The 22,949-nt window shown below is 38.2% G+C and overlaps 1 protein-coding gene across 1 annotated transcript; it reads right to left on the bottom strand.

The window, feature by feature from the left end:
• Nucleotides 1-383: 383 nt before the first annotated feature.
• On the bottom strand, nt 384-21,041 carry SEPSECS (Sep (O-phosphoserine) tRNA:Sec (selenocysteine) tRNA synthase). Its single transcript, XM_038136176.1, has 11 exons — nt 20,866-21,041; nt 19,297-19,451; nt 16,881-16,999; nt 16,634-16,792; nt 15,934-16,087; nt 12,374-12,476; nt 10,071-10,200; nt 9,859-9,950; nt 2,742-2,835; nt 2,038-2,128; nt 384-900 (listed from the first exon to the last, which is right to left on the bottom strand). The coding sequence occupies exons 1-11, from the start codon at nt 20,977-20,979 to the stop codon at nt 651-653; spliced, it is 1,461 nt and encodes a 486-aa protein (XP_037992104.1). The 5' UTR covers nt 20,980-21,041; the 3' UTR covers nt 384-650.
• Between the last annotated feature and the right edge of the window lie 1,908 nt (nt 21,042-22,949).

Here is a 22,949-nt window from a genome sequence, read left to right on the forward strand (position 1 = left end):
CTGGCAGGGTATGAGGTGCTCTTGGTTCCTCTTTGCCACTGGAGGCTGACTAGTTCTAGGTAGTTCGTGACAGGTGAGAACACCTGAAAAACATTACTATTCCAACTCTGTCATTTACCCACGCAGTCTGAACACTGTATTTAGTAAGTGCTATCCCAACATGTGCATAAATCTTTGAAAAGAAATTAAAAGTGACACATGCATTGATGAAAAACAAAGTATTTTGAGAGCAGAGAAACGTGTTGCTTGAATGGTCTATACCTAGGAGGGGATTCAGTCACTGCCACTGACAATACTGTTAAACAAAAACATGTGAATAAACATACTGTGGTTTGGTAAACACTGTCCAAATAGCCACACACAGATTGAAAGGCAAACTGTAAGTCTTTGAACATAAAACTTTACTTTGGTAGATATCAAGTGCATTTCATACATTGCAAAAAACTTGTGTCTGGTCCTTTATTCTTGGAGAGAGTATCACCTACTTTCTTAAAGCTGAATTCCATCCAAATTTTTATTATTGTTTTCAATAAAAAGAACATAAGATCAAGAATAAATTTCTGCACTGCAGATGCACAGTCCTAACCCAATACAAACCTGACATAATTCAGACAAAACCTTATCTTCCTGTGTTACTAAATCTGTATCTTCTAGTCTTCAAGTTGTTCTGTGGCTGCGTTAGCATCACTGATTTCATTTATACTTTTTTCTTGCTTTGCTTCTTTTCTAAAAGTCTTCAAACACTTGTCAAGTCTTTTTAGGAATACATCTACATCTTGCTTTTTAATTCCAATTGCTGAGGCAGCATTGAGGTAAGCACAAGGATAGTCATTTGTATGTGACATAAAGCCTTTAAAAGTGTAGTTATTCACAGTTTGTACAGACCCACAGGGAACAACCCTGAAACAAAAAAATCAAAATCACCATTCAGTTAAAGATGCCTTGACATTTTATGTGGTACCCCAGGTTGAACACAATTACACAAGTCCCTATTGAAGTAGGGAGTTGCTATTCCTACCACTGATGCTCAATACCAGCATAACTTAAAATCTGTTGAAATGCCAGGTCAAACAGCGTATACTACAAAATAATTACTTATGTAACAAAAGGGAAAACCTGAAACCTTCACATCAGGGAAAGAATTCCAAAGTTCTAACTTCAAAAATTGAAACTCTTGAACAATTTCAGCCAAAAACAGTTAAAATTACAGGACCAGCCAAGGTTAGGACAGGCAAATTAAAAAGAGCATCTAACCACAGTACATATAGATTTACTGTCATTCATCTGTGCAGGAAGTGGAATAATCCAAGCTAATGAAGCATACCTTCTGATGTGGAAACATTCAGCTCTGCTACAAAAAAATAACATTAAGTCCATAGCAGAAGTTAGCATGGCAGCACAAATATTCAGATTAAGGAATGCTGCCAAAACAAATTTTAAATCATTCTCTTCTTTTAAAAGGTTTAAACCAAAATCATTAAAGATTATTTGGCTTGCATTTCATTTTAACAGTGTCTCTAAGAATAAATTCAGCTCAGACTGGCTCAGGTTATAGATTTTTAATTTAAATTTTTTTTAACACAATTAGTTCCAGAAAGCAGAATTTTTTTCCATTTGACAAAAAGCTGTGTAGGATTTTAAAAGCTTATTCCCTTGACATCTGGCATAACCATATTTGTGCTGCAATAAACAAAACAAAGATCTTCCATTGTAGCTTAGACCTATACTGTAAGATCAGACAACATCTGGAAACAAAATGAAATCAAGGGATACTAGGGAATAATGACACTAAATTAAATGGGCACAGATTATCTATTTAGGATACCAAAGTAGACATAGAAAGCCTCACTGCTAAGTCAGGCAGGGAGACATTACTGCTCTATAACAGTGATGACAAAGGGTGATTACTCTCAAACTCGTTAGACTGCCTTCTGTAATCATGACACAATTGGTATAAAACACTGCACAGGATTTCCTACAATACATGCTAATACATGCCCCCCCCTCCCCAGTCTGTAAAATTCATAACATCCTTACCTTGCTCCAGAAACTTGTCTTGTGAAAAGCATAGATCCAAGCTGGGTAACAGCAGCATCATTGGTTTCATCTAGAGTCTTCAGTGACATGGCTAAAGTAACATAAAGTCAGGTTAAAACTGCTACAAAGCTACTTTTTCTCCAAAGAACCACCACAAATGACAAGTTGCTTTCCAACAGCAAGAATCTAGTAATGTATTTGTGTTCACATACAAATTAAAAAAAGAAACACTACATATAATTTTTATTTTTTCCACAAGCTGTCATAGACTACTTCCTTGGTTAGACTGCATGCAGATTCTCCACAAGGGTGGGCATCGTTATTTTGGTGTTCAGCAGAATTTCTGATTTAAACAAATACCTTGAGTAGGAATTCCATAATTTCTTTTCCAACACTAAGATGATGAGTAATTATACCCTAATTTATTTTTAAATCTAATTTTTATGAGGTATTGCTACATGCTAACATCTTCAGCCTGTCTTGAATTCATTTCTGTCAAATGGATTGTGTTGGACAGGAGGAAAATAATGGGTCCAAGCTGCTACACTACTTTTATAGTAGATTACCTTTTTGGTAACCTTATTGAATTATTATTCCGTTGAGTAGAGTGTAGTGATGTTTAATATATAGGAATGGTATGTGGAAGTGCATTATGAATCCACAGTACATTAGATTTTTTTAAAAGTTAAAACCCCAACAATTACCTAAGGAAATGGGATTATGTGGTGTGTCTAACAGTCTCTCATTGTGGTTATCTGCCAGCTTCTTCAGCTCACTTGAAAGATACGAAAACATCTCCTGAAAAAAAGATGCAATATTTTTGTTATTAACTATCAAACAGAGAAAATAGCACTTATTTCACAAAACTGTTATATCTCCATTACATCCTACAGGTGCTCAGCTGATTCTCTTTTCATGTGTACCAAGTAAGTGGATCAGACAATTCTCCGAAATAATTCTATAAAGGAACAGCTCCATTTCCTGAGCACAGTTCTTATCTCGCAAGCTGATACAAAAGTCTCTATCTGGTCTAATATATGTGCTTGGGATGTCATTCATTCTCTCTGTGGCCCTGAAACCTAGGGAGGTGAAAAAATCTTGAAGAGATTCCCACTGCACAGCAGGTCTTACCCCACACTACTTTTCAAGAGCCTTCCCATGCCCTAGCCCCCTAAGCCACTGAGAATGAGTTGTTACCATCACAGTTGGCCGCGTTTTGGCAAATTGCTCCTTACTTTGTCTTCTCTCCTTTAATACATTCCAGACTAAAAGCAGTATATCTTGTTACCATGTATCACACAATCACATTTCCCCCTAGTGCAGGGATTTCTTTTCCTGTATGAGAATAAAAATCCAGTCTCCTAAAGAGGCTGTAAGTACACATTTGACCGTATTTTGTTTCACACAATATACACTCTCCTGAATACTCAGCTCTGTTGAGCAGTCTGTCCTTTTCCTAGGACCCCACTCCTGTTCAAGCTGACTATAAGAATGGAAATATCTGAATTTCTGCTATCACTTAATTGGAGTGCACCTTTACTGTGAAAGTGTCATAAGACTGAGATTCATAAATACTTTGGCACAGATACAAGCCACACTGCACATAAAGGGCTTTTTCTCTTACTTCATCTGTATTTTATATCCTCCTTCTTCCCCTGTAGTAAGCTATGATAATTGCTCATGCTCTTCCTCAGTTTAATATATTCCTCTTCAGATATCAGCTCAAAACACTTATGGGCAGAGTGAGAATAAACACTATTCTTATTGTAAGCTTTAGCATTTTTTCCCATCCTTTTTAATGCTTAGTCTCTCATAAAAACTAGCAAAACCATACAGACACTGGGTAGCCTTTTTAAAAGATATTAAACACCAGGCTTCTCCTCTTTCAGGCCATAAAAATTGTCCTGCTTATCTGCTTCAGTGTGACTGCCTGTTTAAGCATCCTCATCAATTTCTGGACCTGACAAGTGATTTTTCATTCTTTAAATAGAATTACCTCTTCTGTTTGTAGAGCAGTATCCTGCTTTGACCTATGGACTCTGACAGATATAAATTACAGCTTGTGATCAAAATTATGCTTTTGAACAGAACCTCCCCAAGGTCTTATGAAACCAAATGAGGTTTGTGGTACCTGAGTTAGAAGAATGTTACAGCTGCTTTTCTTGAACCACTGCAGGAAACCTTGCCTCCCCTTATGAGCAACTAAATGAACACAGCTCCCCACCTGTACTTCCATATATCACAGAACAAATACAGATGGAGAGAAAAAAGTACCCTCTTACTGTCTAAATGAATTAGGCTATTGATACAACTATCCACAAAAACATAAAGCTTCTGTAATACTTGAAAAAAAACATAAAATTTGGGATAATAACCAGAACTTGAAATCTGAAAAAAATCATTCTTATTTCTCATCAATCAAGTGATTTTATGGTTTTAGTTCAGAGTTTATTTATGGTTCACTCACAGAAGCTGAAAAATATTTATGTTTCAAATGTTGAGACACTTCTGCCTTTCCTCTAGTCCCTCACTGTATATAAGCACATTATTAATTTGTTACTTTCCATAATAAGCATCACTAATATATTGGCCTTTTATTAGTATTTATTTCGGAATACAAATCATAATTTAATTTGTGCTCCCTCTGCTGGCTATTTACTTCTAAAACTGAAGCAAAGTATTGTAGAAATACACATAAATTGTGAGATAAATTCACATATAAATTCTCTGGAGATATTACTGCTGAAATTAGTACTGAGAAAAAATATACTGGAACAAGACCAATTTCCAAATAATTTTTGTGTGTTGTATCTAGGAAATTCTCTGATACATCTCTTATAGTATTACTGAAAGGACTGCTGAAAGCAATACTGGAAGTATTACTGAAAGTTGGTATAAAAAGTTACCCACTGCATAAATATATTAAATTTAATTAAATCTATTCAGTGAAATTAGGTTACTAGATGAGCCCTTACATACACAGGAATTTGTTAAAACAAAGGAGAATGGAAAGATGGCAAAAACACCCCAAGTATGTATTTTCATCAGTTTGACTAAAGCTACATGAACACAAATTCAAAGTTTCCTGTTTTTATGAACAACACTATTTTGCATCTTTCCACTGAAAGCCCTCTAGACATTTTATAGTTTCAGAAGTTTGTTGCAAAATAGATTAACTGCCTTTCCAAAAAAAAAAAAAAGGATTAAAGCAATATTTCTGTGAGGTCAAATCTATAACCAACCTCCATTATAAAATATTTCTCTTATATGGAAAATTTATAAGCACCCTAAGCAATTATATATAATTGAGTTCTTACATAATAGATTTTCTGTAGCAGGCACTCAAGTTTTCTCCAAAGAAGCCAAATATTATGCTGAAGTTACACTGAACAACTCAAGCACTAAATGTCAGTTAAGTTTCATTATTTAATTCACTCCTTTACCTTAGAAACTTATCACAAAACCTCATTAGGCTAGAAAAATGAATGCTAAACTATGTGGAAGTGTCTTTCACTTCTGGTTCTTTGAGCACCTAAGCCAACAAAATGTCTTAAAAAACAAAGAACAAGTCAACAACACTGTCTGCATCAAACAGGCCAAATAACTCAATTGTTTGGATCAAACAGTCTACTTTCACATAAATACACAAAAATATTTTCAAGAAGTGTTGTAACAATCATTAAAAATATTTTAATCATACTATATACTATAAGATTATTTTTAATAGAACCTACACTAGTATGGGTGACTCTTCATTTGTTGCTCCATTGTAATAGGCACTGTTCTTGCAAACAAAAATAACAAGAGGGAAACAAGTAAGGAAAAAGCCAGAAACTCCAGAGAAAAAGAAGATGGAGGTACTGAATAAGCCATCAGTCCCACACCAGCTGACAAAGAAGCAACAGATGAAAGCCAGGAAAGTTTTTGTGCAGAGCTGAAACTACCCTAGCTGGCTCTAACCACCCAGCTTGCTACACTCCTGAGTCTGTAACACTCTGCCTTCCTCCCTGTGTCACTCTCACCTGAAAAGACGAGCTGTCCTCAGGGAATGGTCACAGAGCTGTGGATGGTGCAGAAAAGGACACTGCACAGGAGTCATTTTACAGCCTCTTCAGCCTCCACACAGACTGCCAGCTCTCCTACACTTGCCTGAGACTGATCTGGTCCCACCTTACTTTGCAGCAGCAGCTGTTTTATAATGCAACCATCACACCTCTCCTGCTTTGTGCCTCAGGAGGACCAGCTGCTTCTGAGCTGTGACCTGATCAGAGCACTTGGAGCACCACACCACCCAGCAGAGGAGCTGTAGTGCTGAGCATGGAGACCTGCCAGCAGATGAGAACACAGAAGGAGGCAGTTTCTTGAAATGCAGCCAAACACATGACAAACAATATGTGTATGTGTGTGACACCTGCATATACTACACACCCTCCTAGGCAGATTCTCTTGCACTGCAAGAATTTTGTTATGGATTTACACTAGAAGGTTTTAAAAACATGAAATTAATTACAGAACATTGAAACCTTTATATCATCAGTATCTAACAGAAAGTGCCCAGTAAGCCTTGCCAATCTGATTTGGTAACACTAGCATTCACATTTTTAGAGGTCTTTCTTAACAACAGCAATCAACACATTTTCTCTTCAGCACTTGTGAGACCTTGAGCTCAGGCTCTGTGACCCACACTTCAACACAGGTTCTAAGTATGGAGGTCTCTGAAATTTCCATTCATGCTTGACACTTGTTTAATTGCACACAATTTAAAACAGTTCATTAAGACTAATTTGCCTCCAGCTACTCTAAAGCTTAAATCTAGTTACATATACCTCACATGAAGAAAATCCTCCAAATTTCTCATATTTGACATGCTACAGTGTAACAAGCTGACTAGAAAAAAAAAGAGTAACAAATGTCTATCTTGCTTTGAGAATAGCTGATTATTTTTACATTTTTAATATCCCTCATTAAATGTCTTTCCTCTTTTTCCATTGTAAGTAGAGCAGCAATACAAACTCACACTGAACTGTACAAATAATTTATTCCAATCAGAACAACTACCTCAATGATAACTCATGAAACATAAACCCAGTATTACACTGAATTGTAAAACCCAAACAATTTCCTCCCACTCTGTATGGTTTTAAATATTTTAGATACATACTCCATAAGGACATAAAAATAACTCCAGTTTTACTCTCAAAGTATGCAGACAGATGGATACCAATATAAAAAGCTCTATCACATCCCACAGTAACACAGAAATGCATTTAAGAAAATGAGAATTATCTTGATTGTTAAGTCTAATGAGGAAATCCATAACTGCTGTAAACAAAACCATCACCTCTTCAATAATACCAGTATAATAATTAGTTAAGTGGGTTAGAAGGACCATATTGGATGATAGCAGGTGTTAAACCTGGCCTGTAGGGTTCTGAATGCAAACCCTGAACACAGGGCTCTTGTTCTCCATGAAATTTGAGATGATAACTAAGCCTGCTAATGCCATTACATAGTGAAACAACTATATTTACTTCACATGGCCTGGTTTATACACGCACATACATATATGAAAATAGCAATCTGTATGACCTAGAAATGTAAAATACAGGACATAACATAACCTGTACTGAGGCATCAAAAGTTGCTATAAAAACAAAACCTTTACGTAAAGTTCTTTAGAAGCAAAGATATTAACAAATTTGACTATGGACCAGCTGTTATCTGCACTGCAAAAGGACCTAGAATCACCTACTGAGATCAGAAAACCACTGTTATAACCATCACAAACATATAAAAAGGAATTCTGAAAAGTCAGTACCACTTCGTATCACTACATACAATCTCAAACTCTTGAACAACTGCACACTCCACAACTCCCAGCTTGTCAAAAAAATCTCACCCCATGTACATGCTTCTCTCCCTCATATAATCTCTTCCCTTCCTGTATCAAATAGCTAATCTGTGTAAAATAAAAAGCTGGGCAGATTATTTTGTTGTTTGTGTGAGACTAATCTCTTCTCAGTAATATTCTGGTCTTCTGGCCTAAGCTCAAATAACCTGAAGTAACACCCATATGAATGAGGATCAGGTAAAAAGAGGAAAAAAAAATACCTGGAGTTTTTTATAGCTGATTTTCCTTTGTGTGAGTAGGTGCAGCTGCACCAATATAGAAAGGAGTACTCAATGTCAAGCTATAAATAGTTCCTGCTGGAAGCTTAATAGCTCTGCCTCTGCTTCCTCAGAGCACAGGCAATAAACTACCACTACTGCACTTTTACAATTCAGGAACAAACAGATTTAAGCAAAAATGTTTCTCTTTCTACAGCAAATCCAATAAAAGAAACATATTTATGCCATATATAAGGCTCTGTTTATAGAGTATATTCACATTTGAAATAAAAAGACCTGAAGTTGTAAAAATATAATACTGTATTCACTTTAGAATTCTACTTCCAAGAAAATTAGATGACTCAAAGTATACAGCTATTCATTAAGACATTTATGAAAGAATTATTATTTATGACTCGGACAATATTTCTCATGCCCTTTATACATCAGCTATTGGTAGAAATCTAACAACAAAATCAGCTTCATAGAAAACAATAAATTCATTTGAGATTCTTCTGGACATAAGAGGAAAGGGGAAAAAATACAATTTGCTTTTAATGAAGACACAAAAGATAAAGTGCAACACATACAACAGTGCAGAATAAAATGTTGCAGTAGAGGCAAAAGTAACTGCTTTCAGTGTTTCACAAGCTGGTTCCACTTTAGCTGCACAGATCACATCTTAGTCATTGTAAGGCTCTAAGTTGGTTTGGTTTTCTATAGTCTAGCTATTGCTATGGGACCTCAGTTCCAGTACAGAGTTTATGGATGCCTCTATAAGCAGCTAGAAATAAGTCACAGCACCCAAAACTGCTGCTCTGCCATATAATCAGAGACAGCAGCAAACTGTCAGCAGGAAACAATTGGAACACGGTTTTCAAATAAAATAATGAAACAGATAATGTATACCTTAAAATTATTAATTTAATAGTACTTAATTCATAGCATTTCCTTATATGAAAGCTCTATAAAAATAATCTTCTGCATTACTATATAAAGAGAGAAAAATCAGATTTAGTAATTCCAGAATTAAGGATAATTCAAGATATACAATTTCCAGCCTGACAGGCACTGGATTTTTGTGCAGTGCAATTATACCAAACTTAAAACATATAGTCTGTGAAAAGCAGAGAGGAAACGTAGCTGTGTGTCTAGATGAATAACTAAAACCAATATTCTTCTCTTTTTTGTAGCAATGCACAGTATTTATAACCCAACCAAAAGCTGTGATTCTCCAGAGAATGTGGCACACAAACATTTAATTAAGCACCATCATAGCACAAAGGCACAATAGGGACAAAAGAGGAAGAGCACAGACCCGGGGTTACTCTGGGTGTCCAATCTCCTGTCCTGGAAGCAGTGTGACCATGATAATACAGAACAGTATTTCTCCATTTAAGTTTTTGTGGACAAAATTCTACTCTATTAGTCACATTTAGGAACAACAAACATGAATACCGTACAAGATAGTACAGGCTCTCCATTTAGCCTCCTGGATTGAACAAACAACAACATGGAAATCATGCTTACCCATGAGCACCATTTAGACAAGAAGTAATTGTATCATACTGACTTTCCAGATTCAGAGCTCTGAGCTCAGAATAAGTTCAGTGGCTTTCTAGACAGAAACTGGATTTACTACACAAAGCAGTTTTGCAACAAGACTTTGTTAACAGCTGACTTCAAAAAAATACTGCTTGCCAAAAAGCTTACCTTTCTCTCCTTCAGTAACTTTTTGTAGCCACTGGTTCCCAGAGACAGAAGTGTAATGAGGACATCTAAAGAAGGAGACGCAGATGCTCTTCCTGAAAAAAAAACCCAATATACAGATTAAAGTGGAAAAAAAAATATATGTGAAAGAAAGCTGATAATCAAGTTTTCTACAGCAATTCTGTATGGCTGAAATCAGCCCATGAACTAGTTACCTGGATACATTTTGCTGATCTCCTGAATGAAGGACTCGTTGAAGCCAGCAATGATAGCACCACCTACTGGAACCATAAAATTTTTGTCCAAGCTCTGAACAAAAGCATCTATTCTGCCAACTCGAGCACCCTTTATCCAAAAAGACAAAAAATAAAATCCACAGCATACATTAGAACTAAGGGAAATGTGATAGCATAATAATTATATTAAAGTGTAGCTAAAATAAATATAATTCCTGAAACTCTCAGATACTGCATTTGTGATCAAAACACAAAAATCACGGTATTTACCTCTTTTAGCACTGCTTACTATTAGTACCATTGTCTGCCTAACATAGAACCTCACAAATTCCTATTTTGCTGTGATTTAAAACATCAATTTTAGTTCCTGCACGTCTAAGAGTGGCTCTATTTCAGCAACAAGCAAAAAGAAACCCCACAAAATTTAATGGGAATTATACAGTTAAAACTGTTCAATCCTGAACACTTTTTACAACTCTCACACTAAAAGGCTACGAGTTAATGCTTCATTAGCAAAGTTATTTTCAATACAAATATAAATTTGCATTAAACAAACAGGCTTATTACAGCACTCCCTCTTATAAGAGTGCTTTCAAAATCAAGATTCGAGTACCTTCTTATAGTAGACATCCCCCACATCCTTACACCAAACCACTCATATTTTCAAAGGAAAAAGTGTAGATTCTGCAGTACACCTTCAATTTGAGTAGCATGTAACTGTGAACTGTACAATTAAAAAGCATGAATCATAAGAGAACCTGAAAAGTAGGTTAATCCCCATACATATCAAAGTACATGCAAATACGCATATTTTTAAAACTACATACTAAATGTAAGAAGTAGAAACAGAGTTAATACCTGTGGCAAACAGATGGAAAAAATGCAGAGCCAACTAAACCTCATTTATTAGTTCTATGTTTTGATAGCTTAATGCACAGAAGACAGGAAGAACACCCAAAGTTTGTCAGCTTTTTGTTGGGAACATGAATGCCAGCAGCTACCATTTGATTTAATTGACAGGAGAATACCAGAGGAAAAGCACAACATGAAATGGTCTCAAAAGCTTTTCCTGTGGTACTCTTGCAAGTTGTACTCACACTGTGCTCAGCACATACATATTCCTAAGTATTCATTAGTAACTACTTTCTCATAAACAGAAAATTTTCTAGCACAAATAATGAATTTTGTAAAAAAAAGTAAAACAACTCAGACCTCAAATATATACATTTGCATAAGGAACAAACAACCTATTGAGTCTAGAAAAAAACATCAAAATAAGCACTGTAAAAATTATATTTGTAGCATTATAGTCTGAAATGTTTATCATTAGAACATTTCACGCAGCAAAACCCAGCACTTCCACAGTCTCATTCACACTAGTTTCTCATTAAACTTGAGCAAGTTAAATACAATAAACATGTACTAAGTAGGTTACAAATAAAGCACATACCATTTTCTATTTCATAAATTCCTTCAGTCTTTCAAGATTTAGAAATGCCAACATGATGTTCTTTCACAATTGTACATTAAGCTGGTCTGTGTCCTGTTAGTAATGTCTTAGCAATCAGAAAAAAAAACCAAAAACAACTCCAGCATATTTTACCTTACTAATAGTTCAGGATCCTCTGGATCCTATTAAAGTATAACCCCCTATTCTTTTGAATAGGTAACAGAAAAGAGACTATTGAAGAACAATGCACATAAAATACAATGAGGAAAAATGCAAGAATTCTGTTTCATGACTGATCTTTGATATCAAGCAACATCCTCTTCAAACTGAACAGCAACAGAAATTAAACTTTTTTGAGCATAACACTGAACTTAAATCAGTTTCCTCAGCCATTCTCTGTGCCAACAATATTTTAACAGTGACAACGTCTATAAAGTGCTGCTGTAGAACTCTGCACCTTCAATTAAAAATCTGCAACTCATTCTGTTGAAGGCTTAATTTCTATTCAAGTATGATCCATTATGTCACTTTTAGTCAACAACTTCAGGAAATATTTTAAGAAAGCTTATTAAGGATATTTTTCCATTATAAAGACACATGAACATACAAAAACTAAATAAACTTGGGGTTACATAAAAAGCACATAATAGAAATAACTATTATGCTTAAATTATATTTCTTTTGTGTTTTCCCAGAAAATTGTTCAAATATCAGACATGCATGGGATTACTCTCAAAGCTAGGAAGCATCTGATAAAATTTGCTAGGTTGTCTACAATCACAAATTTACTTACACTTGCTAAAAAATATTCTTGGAAATACACAGCTCCTACCTGCTGGATCAGATGCATACATTTTGAAGACTGAACTCCATATGCATTGTTGACAATATGTGGAATGTCATAGTTAGCACAAATTACAGCCAGCTCCTCCAGCCTGTGAGCATAAAATTGTAATTTAGAGAAGCATTGATTACTGTAGCTCATCTTACAAGTTAGACCATTAAAAGACTGAAAGATCTACAAGGAAGTCAGAATGAAAAAAGTAACTCTTTTGATTAGTACCCCAAGGCAATATTTGTCATCTTAAGCTATAAAGTTAAGATGAAAATTCTATTGGCTTTTACATATATTGCAAACTGTTGATCTAGTCTGACATTTTTCTTGCTTCACTTTAAGTGTTGTCTGGACACCAGTTAATATATCCCAAACCATTAAGCTTTAGATACAAGCTTTTTTTTGTTGTTGTTGCTTTACTATTAACTAACATAGCTTTAGCTAGTCACTTCTTTTTTTTTTTTTTTTCTCTAATATTCAATGTGAAAGCAGTCTATAGTAGTTTCAACAATGTCTTGGGAATCAAAAGCATCTTGTAACAGGAAATTTTTACATGTTTCAGTTTCTCTCAAAGAACTAGTATTTTGATCCTTTGGCTGGAATCTCACTTGCATGCTTCAGATAAACTGATCAAGAAAATATAAATTCCTTAAAGGAATGGAAAGCCTTAAAATGTCTGAATATGGACATCAACAAATTGAAAATTTGTTCAGCTGTTTACTCTTCACTTGCCTTTAGAACCCCCTAAAATCACAGTGAGCTCAACCTGGATTGATTAATCAGTCAAATTAAGATTTATGTGAGCATACTGATCATTTTAAGTAAGATCTTTCAGCATTTTAAACATACTTATATGCAGTACCCTTTCCTGAAGGACTCCAATCATGCTATATTTTAAAAAAATTACTCATGAATTTCCCCAAACTTTGGAATCTATTTTAGAAATATAATCTATTTGAAAAAATTAGGCAATATAAAATAATTTAAAGTGATGATAAAGGTAATATTACCTTTAAAAAAACCCAGAAAACTCTACTTCCAATGCATTTTTACTCTATCTCCTCCTGTACAGCCTCTCACTGTAATTTACTGACATACATACAAAATGTGACAGAGTATGAAAACATTTTCCAAGAGGTGACATTCCTTTGCATTCTATTTCTATTACATTTTCTAGTGTTGTTCTGCAATGCAAAATTCTGCTGCAAGTGTCATATTAATTTTTCCAAATATAAATTCTTAGGAAATCATCATCACCATATTACCCTTAAGAAAATCAAAAGTCCTTTATAATTAGGAAACACCAGTAACAATGTACATATTTATCTTCTACAGTCAAGATATTTGTCAGGAGCTGCATTTCCAATAATTTTTAACAATTATCAACACAGAATTACAAAATATTCTGAGTTGGAAGGGACCCACAAGGATCATCAAGGCCAACTCCTGGCCCTGCACTGCTCAATCCCCAAGAGTCACACCATGCACCTGAGAGCATTGTCCAAATGCTTCTTGAGCTCTGTCAGGCTTGGTGCTGTGACCACTGCCCTGGGGAGCCTGTTCCAGTGCCCAGCTACCCTTTGGGTGAGGAACCATTTCATGATATCCAATCTAAACCTCCCCCAGCTCAGCTTCTGCCTATTCCCTTGGGTCCTGTCACTGTCACCAGGCAGGAGAGATCAGTGCCTGCCCTTCTCTTCCCTCTCGAGGAAGTTGTAACTGCACTGAGGCCTCCACTCAGTCTCCTCCAGAGTGAACAGACCAAGGGACCTCAGCTGCTCCTCATGTGGCCTCCCCTCATTAATCGAATACTTGAGGAAATATATTATGCAGGGCAAAGCTTTTGCCTTCTGATCTAGTTCTTAATCAGACACAATCCTCACCCTCTAGACTCAAAGGAACATAGTTTCCCTCTTACAGGCTTCCTGGCAAGTGCAGGCACAAAATTTCACCAAACTAGAAACACAGAGGGTGTACAGCTACGTATGTTCATCTTTCTCGCCTTCTGAAAATTAAAGGAGCAATAACCTATCTTCTACAAGTACTGAAAACAGAAAAGTTTTTTTTCCCTAAAAATATTCTATGGAACAATTAGATATATTGTGCAATACAGAATGAGAATGCTACAGTTTGAAGAGAATGTGTCAGTATGCAAGGTAAGCAAACAATGCACAGCACATGTATGTACCTGCACCTGCTTCCAAGGCCTAGAAGGCAGCATTAAAAATGCTACTAATCACATCATAAAAATAAAGCATTAACAGAAGTTGGCCACTGAAGTTCTTAATAGTCACAAATACAGAACTATTTCCCAGCTTACTCTTCCTTTCTTTCTCTCCTGCTTGTTAAAGTTCATGAAAAGAAAGCTTTGTTCTTTTTTTCCTACTACTGAAAGTAAAAAGATACAGAATTCTGCTAAGTACACAGACCAACTGAAAAGGACATTTTCCCTTTGGTTCTCTTAAACACAGTAGTTTTACAAACACCTTACAGCAACAGCAGGTAGAATACTGAGAAAGAGGGTTTATACACCAGAGAATTACTCCCATAGAGTTAAAAAGTACTTCAAAGGAAAGCCATAGGTATGGCAGCCATAAAACCACTAAAAATTTTAAAACACAGCCACCACAACTAAATAAAGCTTTACAAATGCAGATATTTAAAAACAGACATTTAAAATTGCACTGTCCAGAAATGCTGTCAGGGTTTTCCTTCCCATAGGAAGATGAAGGTTATGGCCTTCAATAGCTGACAGTTTCTTTTAAACAGAAAGTACATTCAAATCTTCCTATATCTGTGGTATATTATAACATAGTGCCACTACCTAATAATTCATCTCTTAGTTGTAGAGGACAAAACAATAGCAGCATGTCAAAAAGAGGAAGCAGATAAGGAGAAGATTCATTTACCCCAGCTATAAAACAACCATGCAGTTCTGATAGCTGTGATTTAAGCTAGCAAATAAATCTGCAAGTCAACTTCAAGCAATGTTCATAGTATTCTGACAGAATTATATGGTTTTAACTCCCATCTTTCCCTCTAGCAACTAGGTTAACCTATGATAAATACTGAGGGTTTTTTTAAGGTAGGAGAGGAGAGTGAAATATATTTTTACTTGCCACATTTTAGAGTCAATTACATTACTTTCTTATGCTTGTAGAGAAGAGTAGAAAAGGCAACAGTAACATCAAAAAAAGCATTAGCTATAGAGCTACATTTCCTGGATTATGTTTCCATGAGAAACTACTTTTACTACTTCCCTGAAATTTCATGAAAATCACCAGCAAAATGACATGAATTTCACCACAAGAGAGCAACATTAACCTCACTTACATAACAGAAGAAAAATCTTCTGTGTAATTCTCACTTTTTAAATATGCTTTTCTGGAAGGGGATTAAAGAACTTTTACTAATTGTTGGCAGAAACAATTTTAGGAAGATGGATGGTCAAAACATGGAGGTGTTGGTTGGGTTTTGTTGTTGTTTTTGGGGGGTGGGGAGGATGTTTATTTCTTTTAACAGTAACAAATAACACACTTCTTTCAAAGACTGCTTACCTATCAGGTACTCTTGGAGCAAAGCAAGATGTTGTAGAATGCACACAAAGAATATTTTCGGCACCAAGAGCCTTGATTTTGGCCTCCACTGCCTCAAGGTTTGTCCGTAGCTCATCACCTTCTAACACATTTTCTATCACCACAGGCTCAAAACCTGACCAAAAAAGCAAGAACCAAATGTAACTCAACAAATATCTGACTAATTGTGAGGGTTTGGTTCCACTATACTTTAGAAAAACACATCATGCTACTATTGTTTTAATAGATTCTAACAGAAAAGACTGTGCACATCAGACAGATTGTCACCTTCTGATCACAATTCCTAGGACCCAAGTTTTTGCATAAATTTGAGAGAGAGATTTCAACCATGAGCTTTGGTTTTACATAACTCTAAGGACAGCAGATTAGGCACCTTACTCTGAGGGTGAACTGTAACTTCCTTAGTATTGTGTTCTCACTTGACTCCTTTCTACACCTCTGTACCACTGCACACACCTGCATTTTGCAAGGCATTAGGAAGACAACCTGCGGGTTTTAATTACATGTTAGAAATCAGGAGCGCACAAATAAAGCAGAACTACCATGCATTAAGCCTTTTTTGTACCTTACTACAAGGATATGAATTGATCACTCTGATAGAGGGAAGTTTCATATCTGCTGGAAGAACACATGCTGTGTCATCAATCAGTTACCTTCTTACCTGCAGTTATCATTGATTTAAAGCAAGATTTCTGGTCTATACGTGGCCAGATAATGTATTTTGCCTTTGGTCTCTTGTGCCTCAATGTTAAAAAACACAGAGTTAGACTCATGCCTGTTGCCATAGGAACCACAAAGCAGCTGGTCACTGTCCGGACACCTGCATGTAAAGAGCAAGTCAGAAATTAACATGAAGAATCCATGATGTAACTTCACAAACGAGTGAGATTTTTCAAACTTACACCTACCAGCCAGTTTTATAACATCCAGAACTACTGAATTAGTAAGTTTGTTCAAAAGGCTTGAACCTGCAGCTTTGGGCTGTACTGCAGAAATATCACCCGACCTTCCAATTCCATGGATCAACCTAAACAAAAGAAGTTGAAAACACACATTAAGATTTTCATGTTGCGGAGCCATAAAGCTTGCTGACTGAAGAGAATTTAACTTGATAAACAATTGTGGAAAACTGTGTGCAATGCAACATCAATATCTGCCACAATCAATTCCATTTTAACAAACTACACATAATTGTATGAAATTTTGGGCTTTTTTTTTAACAGCAGATTAACAATGTTCCTGCATGCAAGTAAAAGCTTTGAGAAGATCCACAGCAGCAACACCTAACACCTTTAACCTCTGGCAGGTTTCCTTTTAAGTTTCCTTTTTTTTTTTTCCTTTTTTCCTTTTCCCTTTAAGTTTCCTTTTAACACCTCAGCACTTCTTGATGTTTGTCAAAATAGCATTATAAATGTGACATGTTCAGACACACAACCAAGGAAAACAAAAATTAGTTGTCTAAAATGTAGTGTAGCATAGGCATAGTGGTATTATAGATACTCCCTTGACAAATGCTTCATCTCCATAGGGCAAGGAAATAATATATACAAAGTGATATACATAGATATATGTATCACTTTGCCCATCTTATACATCTTCACTTCATCTATCATTTTGCTATTCAGTGTTATCCATCTTGGAATACCATGTCTCTCTGAATTCTGTTTATAAATTATAGTTATAAACTGTGTTTGTAAATATTGAACATTATTTAGTTCAGAAGTGGAGGATCCTGAAGTAATTCATAGAATACAAGCTTACAGAACAAATTTACCCATGGCTGAAATGCAGCAGCTGCTCACGTAAGCTAGTAACAGTATACACCTACTGTTTAAGGCTTTAATTCCTTTTTGTGTCTTGACAACAGAATAAAATGCAGTCCAATGAGTATATGATATTCAGAACTTCTTGGAGCATGGTTTTACAGCTTAAATTTATTTTCCTGTTTTGAGTTCTAGGTTGAAATCAACAAACACTTGATAATGAATTGAAACTTACATATAATACTCCACCTAAAATATTTTCTTCCCTCATTCCTGCTATGTTCTTAATAGCTGTGTCATAACAGTACTTTTTATTTTGTGCACTTATGTACTGCTTCCTAAGAAGTAATCCTCCCTAAGACTGCCTCTTTATTAAGCTAAAAGGAGAGACAGCTTGAAAACCATCTCCATCTACCTCCCTCACTCCCAAAGTCACCTGTAAAACTTATTGCAGTGACAGACCCTAAGTGGAGGGGAGGACACCTTGCTGTTGCTGACACTCACGGGAGAAGTGAGGTGCCAGGTGACACAGCTGCATTGGAACAACAGTAGTGAACACCAGCTCAGGCTCCCTCTGGCCAGAAGCCAGGCACGCTTTCTCCAGCACTGTCCAAAAGCAGAACTTCCCCAGATATCCTCCCCTCCCCTCCCATGCATACCCTAGCCTAGAGAGCTGTACACAAAACTAAAAAGCCAAACTGAGGTATCACTGGATTTCTACATGAATTTATCATGGTACTCTAGGCCTTATGAAAGCCATCAAGCCTAAGTAACTCAACCTCTGCACAGCAAAGCTTATTAAATTTCTGGCCTCTAATATGTTTTTGTGTTTATCTTTCAAGGAGAAACATCCTGGAACTGCTACTTTGTTTCACTCTTGTTGGATAAAACATCACAGCAAGGTACTCAGCACAGAACTCAACACACACATAAAAAAAGTACATTCATAAGGAAATTAATGCAGAGCCTCTAAAATGATAGCATCCAACATACCCATTAAGTAAGTGTCAGAAGGGCTACAAGCTAATAAAAGCTCTTTTTGTCTTTAGAGGTCCCCTTACTTCACATAAAATCTATTATAGATGGACTGGGGTTTCATCTGCTTATCAACTAATCACATTATAAAGCTATTAACAAATATAAAAAAATACAAATACCTGTTCACTGTCAATGTTCAATAATATGCAACTACAATGTACAGTAGTTTTTAATAATATACAGATGAAAAGCTGCACCTTGTTATAAAAGGCATGTAATGCATAGATTATTTTAAAACAGTAAGATCTCTGCTTCCCTTGTAGAAGACAACTCAACAACTTCAACTTCTACAAATTCAGTGTACAGGACATAATCCTGACAAAACATTTTTGCTTCATTCAAGATTTTCTATAGAGTTTTTAATGAAAATTTAATATAGAAAGCTGTATCAATTCAATTATCACATTATATTATTTTTCTCAAATGCTATCAAGATCTTAGATAAACAAAACCACAATGAAATATGCCATAGGAAAGCATTAATAATAAACCTGAATAATTCAAAATAGTCAATAATTTGTACCTGTAATGCCTTCGGGCAACAAGACCTGACGCCACTCTTCCTTCCCTCTCACCAACGCCACAGTTGCCCAGGAAGTTATTGCTATCCATTATAGCAAGTTCATGAAGAAACAATTCAATGGTGCTTTCATCCCATCCATCTTCAGGACATTTCCCCTTAATAATAATAATAACATAAATATGAAATTTGGAAAGGAAACATGAACAAAACTTTATGCAACTTGTTTGATTACTGTTACTCTTCTCTCTCATGCTAAGCAGCAGTTTGTATTTTCATTATTCTCTTTTATACTATCTAATGTTATGAAGCTGCATTCAGAGAAAAGTTAAATAATGATTTTCCATGTGTTAAATACAATTACATTAGCACATCCCGGCCTTAAAACAATCAGGATATTTTTTACCTTCAAGTGTTCTCTATGGTACACACAAAACCACTGCAGGGCATACATGTTAATTACTCCCTAAAAGACTACAGATTATTTGATGTATTCTCTAGACATGATGTACAACTACAAGAACTCAACAGCGAAAACTGCACAAAAGGGAAGATATTCAAATATTAGAGAACCAAAAACATGAACAGAAGGGAAATATAGTTTTAATGTAATACATCTTCCTATCTAAACATTTTCCTTTCCAGTTATTATCTAATAGGGAAGGGAAAACATTTCCAAAATATGTCAAAACCTGCGACCAGAAACATGCTCTTCCTTGTGCTCTTTACTGAATGAACAACTGCACCCATCTTTGCAAACTGCAGACAAGATTCTCAAAGCAGGGACCCATAAAACCATGAAGATTTTTTATAGGTCCAGAGGCTTTTTCTCATGCCCCAGTAACAAAACAGCCAATTCAGTAAATCTGATTAGTTTCTAAAGTGTAGTATCAAAGTTAAGCTGGAAACAGTAGATGACATGACTGAGGATGCTCAAGAACTGAAACATGTGCTAATTCATTAACAATGATTTTTATACGCCGGAGGCAATGAAATACATTGTTTTGGCACCTTACAAGTATCGATTTTACCTCATGCAACAATGTGCTAATCTCTTACTGTTTTCAAACATTTATTTAACTGTTCGCGGGGCCTTTCTCGGCAATGCACAACCCAGGGCAGTAATTTTCTCTTCCTCCCAAACGCGGCCTTTCACTCTGGGGCTCCATCAGGTCCCTGCCGCAGCGGCAGCGGCTCTCCCGAGCCGCCGGCCGGACACCGCGGCGGCGCCGTGCCAGAGAGCAGAGGCCGTGAGCCCCGGCCGGACACCGCGGCGGCGCCGTGCCAGAGGGCAGAGGCCGTGAGGCCCGGCCGGGACTGCCTGCGCGCTCCCGGGGCTGCGCGGGGCCGCCGCGATCCAGCCCGGCCCGGGGAGGCCTCCCCGCCCAGCCCCGTTGCTCGGAGGGCCGGCGGGCGGCTCGGGGCCGCTCTGCGCTCTCGAACCCCGGTGCGCGGAGGGCGGGGGAAGGCAGCCCTGCCCCACTGCGGACGGTGGTGCGCGGAGAGCGGGCTGCTCGATACTGCCCGGGGCGGCGGTGCCCGGTGCGCAGGGCGGGGGCGGCGCCCCATTACCTGCTCCAGCAGCGCCCGCAGCCGCAGCTCGTGCGCGCGGCGGCCCTGCGCCCCCTGGCGCACATAGGCCGCCGTCACCAGCCGCTCGCTGCAGCCCTGGTTCTCCGCGTTCATGGCCGCGGCGCTCCCGCCGCCGCCGCTCCGCGCCGAGCGGGCCTGTGCGAGCCGGGCACTTCCCGCCTGGAAGGGGCGGGCGGGGGCGGTGCGGCGCACGCCGAGCCGGGGAGCTCCGGGGCCCCGCCCCGCCGCCAGACCGGTGCAGCGGGCAGCGCTCCGCGGGGCCGCCCCTGCCCGGCCCTGCCCGGCCGCTGGGCGGGGCCGGGCCGGTGCCGGTGCAGGTGCGGGCCCGCAGGGGAGCGGGTCCGAGCTTGCGGTCTGTCACAGGCCGTGTCCCGCTCTGAGAGGCAGCTCGCCAGAACGCAGGCTGCTGGGCTGGGAAGAGCCTGTCGGTGGCCTGGTTTTCCGTGCCCGCAGAGTTCAGCATTAGGCTGTTGAGAACAGCCACGTACCTCCCCGCTGCTCCGCCAGGGCCAGGGCGTTCTCCGCTCCTCGGGACGTGTCTGGGGGCACAGGTGCTTGTGGGACGATCCTCAGGGAATAGCAGCAGCCTGCTAGGGCTACTGCATCACAAGGACAAAGACACGTTACTCAGAGAGACTTTTTTTTTTTTTTTTTTTAACACAACTTGGGAAAAAACAGTTACACCGGCAGGAGATATGCAGGCCAGGCTTTGCACCTTTGCTAGGAACTGCCCGTAAAGCCTCAGCAGGTGGGAGCTTCCCTGCAGCACGGGCAGCCGGCTATCGCTGTCCTTTGCCCCGCCACGGCCACGGGGACCGGCAGGTTCCCATTTGCCTCCTTGAAATAACCAGTAGGGTGCGTAAAAACATTTAAGAGGCGCGTTAAGTACGTGGTGTGTTTGTTCCAATGTTTAATTATAACCAGCCTGTATCTGGTCAACTGATTCTCTTTATGAAGTCTTATCTGATTCTTCTGTTTTTCAGTTTTAAGCTCAGAAGGCTAATTGCCGTGTGAAGTGTACGTAGCGACCATCCCGCTTCTGTAAGTTTAGTTAGCCTAATTAGGATCTTTTGAGCGTTTTGACGGAGTAATCTTACCCATCTGTTTGAATGGCTGTCTCATACTGTAACTAACGTAGTTTCATAGCCCTTTGAGCGGAAGGGAGCTCTGCAAGGTGAGCTCTCCCCGTGGGCGATGCCCGCGGTGCCCGGCGTCGCTCGCTGGGTGTGCCGCGGAGCAGCTGCTCCTGCTGGCCCGTGCCACAAGAGGGCGCTCACCTAAAGCCACGGGCGCACGGTTGTGCGGGAATTCCGCTCTTTTCCCTCTTTTTCTTCCGCTCCCCCCGTGTGACACAGTGCTCAAATACATACGAGCAGAGGAGAAAGTTTGCTCTGCTGGCTGGGGACAAAAGCTTTAGCATGAGGAAAATGACCCAGTTTATTTACGTGATGTAATTCTTAGGAATTTTAATCCAGGTGGCTAATTGAAAATTATTAGCTATTTGGAACTAAAATTAATGGTTTGCTAATTACTGTGATGATAGTGTGTATTTTTTTAATTATGAGTTCTCGTGGTGTTTGAACTCCGCACTACTGAAGAGTGAGGCAATGTAAAGGCTTTGTTAGATCAAGACCTGTGAGCAAGTTGCAGAATTCTTATTGAAGCAGAAGATGAAAACTATCAGTCAGTTGCATTTAAAAATGCAGTAGTATGTGTAGATGAACGCATAAACCAGAAAAAAAAGGGGTTTTAATTTTTTTTTTTTTTTTTTTTTTTCTGTGAGGCTGGCGAGGCACTGGACCAGAGTGCTCACAGAAGTTGTGAATGTCCTGTCTCTGCAAGTGTATAAGGCCAGGTTCAGTGGAGGTCTGAGCAACTTTGTTTGGTGGAAGGTAGCTTTGTCCATAGCAGGGGAGTTGGAAATATCCTTAAGGTCTTTAAGGAAAATCATTAAGGTCCCTTCCAACCCAGGCCTTTCTATAAAATAACTAATGAGTTTTAATTTTTTTCAAAAGCATTAAGTCTTTATCTTTTTAGAAGCTAGTGAATTGACTATTCAATGG

The sequence above is a fragment of the Motacilla alba genome, chromosome 4, assembly GCF_015832195.1.
Source record: "Motacilla alba alba isolate MOTALB_02 chromosome 4, Motacilla_alba_V1.0_pri, whole genome shotgun sequence".
Lineage (NCBI taxonomy): Eukaryota > Metazoa > Chordata > Aves > Passeriformes > Motacillidae > Motacilla > Motacilla alba.